The following is a 9542-nucleotide window of genomic DNA, read 5'->3' as shown; positions in this document are numbered from 1 at the left end:
GAGTTTTGCTTATATAGCCCAGGCTGGCCTGGCTTCAAATTCACACTTGTGGCGCTACGATGGCGTCTCAGTGCAGGTGACTGGACTTCTCTTGTCTTCCAGGGTGCTGCAGAGAGCTCCCCAGCTCTAGAGAATGAACACTTGCAAGGTACGTTGACCGCGAAACCAGCAGAGGAAAGGAAACTGAAGTGAAAGCCAGAGCCCGACCTGGTCCTCAGTGTTACTGTCGAGTCCCTTGGGGTCCTGGGGACAGAGGCAGGATTCCTGGGGATGTTGTTCAGTGGTGGAGCGCCTACCTGCCTAGCACGTGTGTAGTCTTAGAGTCACACCCCAGTCCACAAATGAATGAAGGAATCACTTTGCTACTTTGCTGCCTCTCTGGGAAAAGATTTTGCCCAAGGAGCACCCTCATTCTTCCTGAGACATATTGTCTTTATTGTATTAAGACATGCATTTGGAGGCTGGAGAGATGGCTCAGAGGTTGAGAGCACTGACTGCTCTTCCAGAGGTCCTGAGTTCAATTCCCAGCAACCACATGGTGGCTCACAACCATCTGTACTGGGATCTGGCACCCCCTTCTGGCATGCAGGTATATACTTATATATGCAGGAAGAACACTATAAGTGTTAGAGAGAGAGAGAGAGAGAGAGAGAGACATACATTTTCTGGAAAGATTAAAATAGAGGCCGACTAGAAATTTCTAGAGATGGTTCAGGGTTTTAAGCACTGCCTGTGCACTCGTGAGGACAGGAAATGGGATCCTGTGACCCTATGACATCAGGTGTCCCACTCCTCCTACATCCCAAACTCAGAGGGGACAGAGACAGAAGAGTCACTGGCTGCAGAGGAAACATAAGCCCCAACTTCAGGGAGGGGCCCTGCCTGTGAGGAGCAGGTGGACAGCGACAGTGGACACCTGGCACCCTCCTCCTGCCCTCTACACCCCATCAGCCAGTGATTGTGTTCTGGGGGTTGACAGTTTTTTCAATTCTGTGGCTCTTATTATTTAGACTGTGGACCTCCTACGCTGAGCCTTCCAGTGTCTTAGGATTTTATTTTACTTTTGTCTCCTGTAGACCAGGCCAGGCTTAACTTAAATTTGATTTGTAGCAGTGCTCGCTACTCTGTGTCAACTTGACACAAGCTAGAGTCATCTGAGAGGAGGGAACCTCAATTGAGAAGACACCTCCATAAGGTCAGGCTGTTGGCAAGCCTGTAGGGCATTTTCTTAATTAGTGATTGATGGGGAAGGCCCAGCCTGCCTTGGGCTTGTGGTCTCAGGTTGTATAAGAAAGCAGGCTGAGCAAGCCAGTAAGCTGTGTTGCCTGAGTGGCATGCCTCCAGGCTTCCTCCCTGTTTGAGTTCCTGTGTTGATTTTCCTTCAGAATGTGTAAGCCAAATGACCCCTTCCCTACCCAGGTTGCTTTGGTCACGGTGTTTTATCAGTGACAATAGCCCTATGATAGTAGCTGGGATTCGTGCACACTAGGCATGTATCCTCACAACTGAACAACACCCCAGCCTAAGAATCCCCTCTGTAACTCTAAAGGGGCATTTTGTTTATTTATGTGTGTGGGTGCTTTGTTTGCATGTGTATCTGCACACCACATTGGTGCCTAGTCTCTGTGGAGCCCGGAAGAGAGTGCTGAGACTACAGGGAGCAGGCAGGCAATTGGTTTTTTGTTTTTGTTTTTTTTTTAAGATTTATTTAGTTATTTTATGTGAGTACATCACTGTGTTCAGATACACACCAGAAGAGGGCATCAGATCCCATTACAGGTGGTTGTGAGCCACCATGTGGTTGCTGGGAAGTGAACCCAGGTCCTCTAGAAGAGCAGTCAGTGTTCTGAGTCATCTCTCCAGCCCCCAAATTCCCTTTTTTTTTTTTTTTTTTTTTTGTGTGTGTGTGTGTGTGCCTGTTTTCCTTCTGAAGTGTCCTTTGCTGAATCACTCCCTTGTGAAGGTTTGTTCCTGCACATCAGCTTTTCTCCTCTTGCCCCATCCACTCCCTTGTGAAGGTTTGTTCCTGCACATCAGCTTTTCTCCTGTTGCCCCATCCACTCCCTGGTAAAGGTTTGCTCCTGCACATCAGCTTTTCTCCTCTTGCCCCTTTCTGTTCCTTTCCTTACACTGTATTTGCTATGGACGACAATTTGGACCACTTTCTTTGTTTCTGAAGACAGAGTTTCAGACCAGGCTGGTCTTGAACTCAGAGAGATGTTTTGGGAGATGATCTCATGCACTGTGTATTCAAAATGTTGACTTCTGTACCCAGAGCTCTGATTACAGTCTGGATGCTGGCATTGGCATATTTAGAGGAGGAGGTGTCTCGGTGATATGTAAATTTTTTTCCCCATTGATTGGTTAATCCCTGATTCCCCCAATAGAGATTTGCCTTCTGCCGGGCGGTGGTGGTGCACGCTTTTAATCCCAGCACTTGGGAGGCAGAGGCAGGCGGATTTCTGAGTTCAAAGACTGATTTATTATGTACAGTGTTCTGCTTGCATATATGCCTGGACGCCAGAAGAGGGCGCCAAGATCACATTGCAGATGTTTGTGAGCCACCATGTAGTTGTTGGGTATTGAACTTAGGAACTCTGGAAGCGCCATCTCTCCAGCCCACCTGATCACTTTTTTTATACTTTAAAAAAAATTTTTTTTACACATATGAGTATTTTGTGTATGGGTATGTCTGTGCTCCATGTCTGTGATGGTGCCTAAGGAGGTCAGAAGAGGGTGTTGGAATCCTCTAGAACTGGAATTTTAAGATAGTTGTGAGTCACCATGAACTAGAAGTTCTCTTAACCACTAAGCCATCTCTCTGTCCCTTACACTTTCTTTAGATGTTTGCTGACCCTTGGTTTGAAATCAGATTCAGTGGGAAAGCTCTTACTTTAAAAGTGTGAGGACTGGCGTTTGAATTTCCAGAACTCACATAAAAGTAGATGAGGCATTGCCGATAATCCTAACACTCAGGAGGCAAAGATGGAGGATTCCCCAGAGTTTGCTCTGGGTGTTTTGTGCAGACAGGTCAGAACTAGTGAGAGGTTCTACTCAGTGACTGAGGTGGATGGTGAGCGACCCATCAAGGAACACACTAAACATCATTTGAAATTCTACATGCACATACATGTACATTCACTTACACCCATGGCAAAACCAGGATTCAAATATTCACTCAACACAACACAAATATTCATAGAAACACAAAATTGAGAAAAAAAAAAACAAAACATAGTCTAGTATTTAAAAATTCCAAGGTCGTACTATTAAGTCATATGAGTTTTTGACAAGAAATTTAAAATATTCTGCTTTGGTGGTCTAAAGAGAAAATTATGGTGGCACATGCCTTTAGTCCTAGCACCTGGGAGGCAGAGGCAGGTAGAGGTAGAAGCAGATGGATCTCTTGAGATCCAGGACAGCCAGGGCTACACAGATGCCAACTTTTATAAAGGGAAATATTTAGTTGAGGCTGGCTTACGGTTTAAAGGCTTGCTTAGTCCATTATTGTCATGGTGGGAAACATGGTGACACACAGACAGACAAGAAACATGGTGAAACACAGACAGACAAGAAACATGGTGGCACACAGACAGACAAGAAACATGGTGAAACACAGACAGACAAGAAACATGGTGACACACAGACAGACAAGAAACATGGTGACAGACAGACAAACATGGTGACACACAGACAGACAAGAAACATGGTGACACACAGACAGACAAGAAACATGATGAAACACAGACAGACATGGTGCTATAGAAGGAGCTGAGAGTTCTACACTCTGATGGCCAACTTGTGGGGAGGACGACTGGCTTGAGCATTTGAAACCCCAAAGCCCACACCCAGCAACACAGGCCCTCCAACAAGGCCGCATCTACTCCAGCAGTAGTACATTAGTATAATGCCGCTCCCTAAGCATTGAAATATGAATCTGCGGGGGCCATTTTTATTCAAGCCACCACACCCTGTCTTGAAGAAATAAAAAAGAAAATTAATGCTATCATATATTATCCAGATGACTTTTTAAAAAGTTTTATTTATTTATTATAATGTGAGTACACTGTAGCTATCTTCAGACACTCCAGAAGAGGGAGTCAGATCGCACCATGGATGGTTGTGAGCTACCCTGTGGTTGCTGGGATTTGAACTCATGACCTCTGGAAGAACAGTCAGTGCTCTTAACCGCTGAGCCATCTCTCCAGCCCCTAGATGACTTATTATAATGGAGTACTACACATGATCTCCATGCCTGTTGTATGTTTCTGAGTATGTCTATGGGAGCTCCAAGGCAGACGTCAGAAACTCGAGTTGTTTATGTGGATCCTTTAGATGAGGTGGAGTAACCAGGACAACCTAACAACGTATAAGTCTCCTTGCAAGGAGACAGCTACTATCTGTGTCTGCTCAATTAAGACCTATTTTTGCCAGATCTCATTTTTTTTTAAGAAGCTGAGAATTTAGATTTTTATGTAAATCTGTAGAGTTTTTAAATTTGGAAACTTATTTAAATTATTTTTAAAACTGGGAAATCCAAATTCATTATGTGTGTGGGCTTCTGGCTTAACATGGTAGCATCTAGCTCAGTGTAGTGTATCTTCATCTGGTATCTAAAGCCATGTCTTGCTATCTGTGAGTTCTGTTCTCATGTTTGAAAACCATGCAAGTCTTCCAGTTAAAACGTGGAGTATTCAGTGCCTTCACCCACCTTCAGCCCTTCTTTGAAAAACAAAACAAGGGGCTCAGAGATGGTTCATGCATCAAGAACACCCACTGCTCTTCTGGAGGCCCAGAGTTCCATTCCTAGACCCTTCTGAGAGCTCCCAGCTGTCCCCCGAACTGTCTTTGTGAGCAGCCCCAGTTCCAGGGGATCCGATGCCCTCTCCTGGCCTCCACAGGCACTGCATGCAAACAGTAGGCCAACATAGACTCAGACAAAACACCCACAAACATAAGATAAAAGTTAAAACCCTGGGCTGCTGAGATGTCGCTGCAGACTAAGATGCTTTGTGGGTAAGCCTGGCAGCCTGAGTCTGATCCGCAGCCCACGGAAGGGTGGAAGGAGAGAACCAACTCCACACAGTCCTGCTCATATACTGTGGCACATGTACATACGCACACACAGGCACATGCATGCTCACGTACAACCACCCTAGAGGACTTCTCTTTTTAAGTGAAAGTGCACAAAAATAAGAAATGGATTTTGGGAGCTGTGAAGCATGCGGGAGATAGTGACTTAGCTGATCTGAGTTCAGTAGTAAAGAAAGCTTGAGCGTGAGAAGCCAGCGCCCAGGACTGAGTATCTGAGTCCAGTAGTAAAGAAAGCTTGAGAGCGTGAGAAGCCAGCGCCCAGGACTGAGTGTCACACTACATGCTGCTGAACGTTGGTGGCCCTCTACCCAGGCCAAGGCTGGGACTGTGGAGAGAGGCTTACATACTGCGTTGAAAGCAGAGCCTGAATTACACTGTGCTGGATGCCGGGCCCTCCTACACACCCTCCAAATTCAGCTTCCAGAATCCTAGCAGAAAAGACTCCAGTCTCTCAGGCTCTGAATTAAAGAATCATTAGACCCTCCTCGATGGGAAAACTACAGACACAAGCATTGGATGTTCCTGCAGTGGCTTACAGGCAAAAAAGACTTGTTTACACACTTAGAGATCCAGCCAGCATTCAAGTATTGGAACTGAAGATATGTTCTAGATAAAAGAATCAAAAATAGAATTTGAATCTTGTTTCTCCCTGCGTGTGGATGCCAGGGATGTATGTGCTAGCATGTGGGGGCCTGAACTTGATGACAAGTCTGTATACCCTCCTCCCCTGTATTGACTGAGCCAGGATCTCCCTAAACCTAGGGCTCAATAGTTATGACTGTCTAGTTGGCTGCCTGCCCTGGGGTCCTCTGTCTGGGCTAGGACTTGACCACACTTTCACATGGGCTCTGACAGTTGAGGTAAGCCCTTCATCTAAGCCACCACCCCAGCCCCCAATCCTGTTTTAAACCAAGGCTTAACAGACATCTAAAGTCCTTAGAAGAAGGTGATCTGAATGGTCCCCTGTGCCACAAGGAAACAAACAGAAAAGTGAACAAAAGCTTTGATGATGGAGCTGGAGAGTTGGCTCAGCGGTTAAGAGCATTGACTGTTCTTCCAAAGGTCCTGAGTTCAAATCCCAGCAACCACATGATGGCTCACAACCATTTGTAGTGGGATCTGATGCCCTCTTCCAGTGTGTCTGAAGACAGCCCCAGTGTACTCATATACATAGAATAAATAATTTTTTTAAAAAGCTACACATTCAAGTGAAAGAGCATGTTGAGCCGTGTGTGGTGCTCACCTTTAACCCAGCACTAGGGAGGCAGAGGCAGGCGGATCTCTGTGAGTCAGCCTGGTCTACATAGCAAGTTCTAGCACAGCCAGGCTACACAGAGAGACCTTGTCTCAAAAAGAAAAGCAGAGTAGCAGCAGGCCTGAGAGGCTCAGTATGGAGACCCTAGTGTCTACATCCTACATCACAGAAAGAGAAAAATGGCTTGACAAAGGCAAGTGCAGATTCAAGACTAACTGACTGCATCCCAGAACTGAAAAACACCAGCCCTTAGTAGCCAAGCAAATAGTAAATGAACAGATGAGGTACAACAGAGGTGTCTCCAGGTCCCAGACACTTTCCCAGGGAGATACTGGATGATCTCTACCAAAACAAAGGAGCCGGGCGGTGGTGGCGCATCCCTTAAGCCCAGCGCTTGGGAGGCAGAGGCAGGCGGATTTCTGAGTTCAAGGCCAGCCTGGTCTACAGAGTGAGGTCCAGGACAGCCAGGGCTACACAGAGAAACCCTGTCTCGAAAAACAAAAAAAACATAAAAAGCCAAAGGAGTGATAATAAAGAGTACAAAGAAGGGATACAAGAAACAAGACTTCAAAGAGGAGGGTGTGATGCCCCTGGACAGTGGGCAAGAAGACCCCAGGGTGGCAGGTCAGAAGAGACACCTTCCAATATTTTAAATTCTGAATTGTCTGATATTCCAGTAATTGATAGACTCTGGGGATTGAATCAGTTGTGAATGTTATGTATAGAAATATGTATGCATGTATGTATGTATATATGTAAATTAAAAAAAAAGAATAAGATCATTAACTCCAGGGATGATAGAAAGTGCCAAAGAAAAATGTTTCTTCCTTAAACTTATTTTTTGTTATTTCCAATTGTGACTGTGTGTGTGGGAGGGGGTGCAAGCACGCACATCAGAGTACAGGTGTCCATGGAGGCCTAAGGCATCTGATGCCCCTGGAGATGGAGTTACAGGTGCTTGTGAGCCATCTGATATAGGTACTAGGACTCGAACTTGGGGCTTCTGGAAGAGTAATATGTGGCATTAACCACTGAGCAATCTCTTCATCTCCAAGAAAAAGGTTCTTATTGAACTTAGCTCAGATATGTTTATTCAAAAGGGTAAGATGGTAAACAGCATTAGCTTTGACTCCTGGGGGGGGGCTTCAAAATGGGAGGTGCTTGTTGATGTTGGCTTGGTGAGAATTGAAACTGCTGTCTTTGTCAGGAAGGCAATGATTGAAAGGGATATGAAGTCAGAAAGCACAAGTGAAAGTGTGTCACCCAAGACACAGGAGTAAGGAGAGTCTGGGCAGGGCGCACACCTGTGCTCCCAGAACTCAAGAGGTCGAGGCAAGAGAGTTTGAGACTAGCATGGTCTATATAGCAAGACCCTGACTTAAAACAAGGGGCTGGTTAGCAGTTAAGAGGTTAAGCTCAGCAGTTAAGAGTGCTGACTGCTCTTCTAGAGGACCAGGGTTCAAGTCCCAGCACCGGTGTGGTGATTCACAACCATTTATGACTCCAGTCCCAAGGGATCTGATACTCTCTTTTGGCCTCTGAGGACACTAGGCATGCTTGTGATATGGAGATATATATGCAGGTAAAGCATCCATATACAAAAAATGAGTAAAAATATTAGTGGGGGGGGCTGGAGAAATGGCTCATCGGGTAAGAGCATTGACTGCTCTTCCAAAGGTCCTGAGTTCAAATCCCAGCAACCACATGGTGGCTCACAACCACCCGTAATGAGATCTGACGCCCTCTTCTGGTGCGTCTGAAAACAGCTACAGCATATTTACATATAATAAATAAATAAATAAATAAATAAATAAATAAATAAATAAATAAATATTAGGGGGGAAAAGCACGGTTAAGGCCCCTCAGGACACCCTCCATCTGCCGGGTAGATGTGTTAGTACGTACTGTGGGAGATAGAGGCAAGAAAGTCAGGACAGCAGGGTTGTCACTATGTATAACTTTGATGACACCGACCGGAGCCATGTATGCTGGTGTTTGCCCGTAATCCCATCACTAGAGAGGCCAAAATGGGTCTGGGCTTCCTACTGAGTTCTCTGGGAATATATAGTTCATTGTTCAGAGTGTGCCTAACATTACAAGGCCTTACCTAGGTTAGCTCCCTAGCACTGAGAGAGAGGGAGAGAAAAATTATTAGAAGTCATATTTTGGGTTTTGTGTGTGTGTGTGTGTGTGTGTGTTTGAGACAGGATTTCCCTGTGTAGCCCTGGCTGTCCTGGAACTTGCTCTGTAGAATAGGTTGGCCTCGAACTCAGAGATCTACCTGCCTCTGCCTCCCGAGTGCTGGGACCTAAGGCATGCCCTACCACTGACAGCTAGATATTGGCATTTTGTTGTTTTGGTTTTTTTGTCAGCTGTCGTGCTGGGAGTATAGTACAGAATTAGTCAGGACTCAAAATCTTTCTTCCACTAACTCAGTGATACAACTTTGAAAAGTTCATTTAACTGATCTGCATGTTTTCTCATTTTTTAAAAAAAAAATTTGTTTGTTTTCTATACATGAGTACACTGTCGCTGTCTTCAGACACACCAGAAGAGGGCATTGGGTCCCAGATGGTTGTGGTTGTGAGTCACCATGTGGTTGCTGGGAATTGAACTCAGGACTCTGAAGCACTGAGCCATCTCTCCAGCCCCCATGTTTTCTCATTTAAAACACAAGGGCAATACTTTCTCAGACCAGTAAGAATTCAAAGATTCAGAGTGAATACATGGTGGTAGACACCTTTAATCTCAGCACTTGGGAGGCAGAGGCAGGTGAGTCTCTGTGAATTTGAGGCCAGCCCAATCTGGTCTCCGTAAAGAGTTCCAGGACAACCGGGGCTGCATAGAGAGACCCTGTCTTGAAAAATGTGGAAAAGGAGTTCGTGTGTGGGAGGGATTAAAGTTGATAGCAGAGTGCATCGAGCATCGAGAACATTGTCGTGGAGGATTGCCTTTCCAGTTTAGAGCAAGCAGTTAAAAACACAGACTGCCAGGTGTGGTGTTGCTTGCCTGCAATCCCAACACTTGGAAAATGAAGGCAGGAAGATTACTACAAGCTTGAGACCAGGCTGGGCTATAGCAAGATTCTGTCTCAAGTAAATGAAGGGGCTGTAGAGTTGACACAGCAGAACACTAACTATAGCCAGGCAGTGGTGGCGCACGCCTTTAATCCCAGCACTTAGGAGGCAGAGGC

At 45.6% G+C, this 9542-nt stretch overlaps 1 protein-coding gene across 3 annotated transcripts in view; it reads left to right on the top strand.

Moving 5' to 3' along the window:
• The window catches only part of Prkag1 (protein kinase AMP-activated non-catalytic subunit gamma 1), a 17685-nt gene that overhangs the window by 4999 nt on the left and 3144 nt on the right, over positions 1-9542 (top strand). For 2 of the 3 annotated variants that reach the window (XM_031355040.1, XM_031355031.1), the window contains one exon: positions 103-148. The exons of the other annotated variant lie outside the window; for it this stretch is intronic. Coding sequence is in view for 1 of the 2 variants with exons in the window: in XM_031355031.1 (XP_031210891.1) it covers positions 103-148 (46 nt within the window). In the remaining variant the exon portion in view is untranslated. The remainder of the gene's footprint in view (positions 1-102; positions 149-9542) is intronic. 3 annotated transcript variants of the gene reach the window in all.

The sequence above is a fragment of the Mastomys coucha genome, unplaced genomic scaffold (genome assembly GCF_008632895.1).
Source record: "Mastomys coucha isolate ucsf_1 unplaced genomic scaffold, UCSF_Mcou_1 pScaffold11, whole genome shotgun sequence".
Taxonomy (NCBI): domain Eukaryota; kingdom Metazoa; phylum Chordata; class Mammalia; order Rodentia; family Muridae; genus Mastomys; species Mastomys coucha.
Note: the sequence above shows the minus strand (reverse complement) of the source record. Positions and strands in the feature narration are given on the sequence as shown.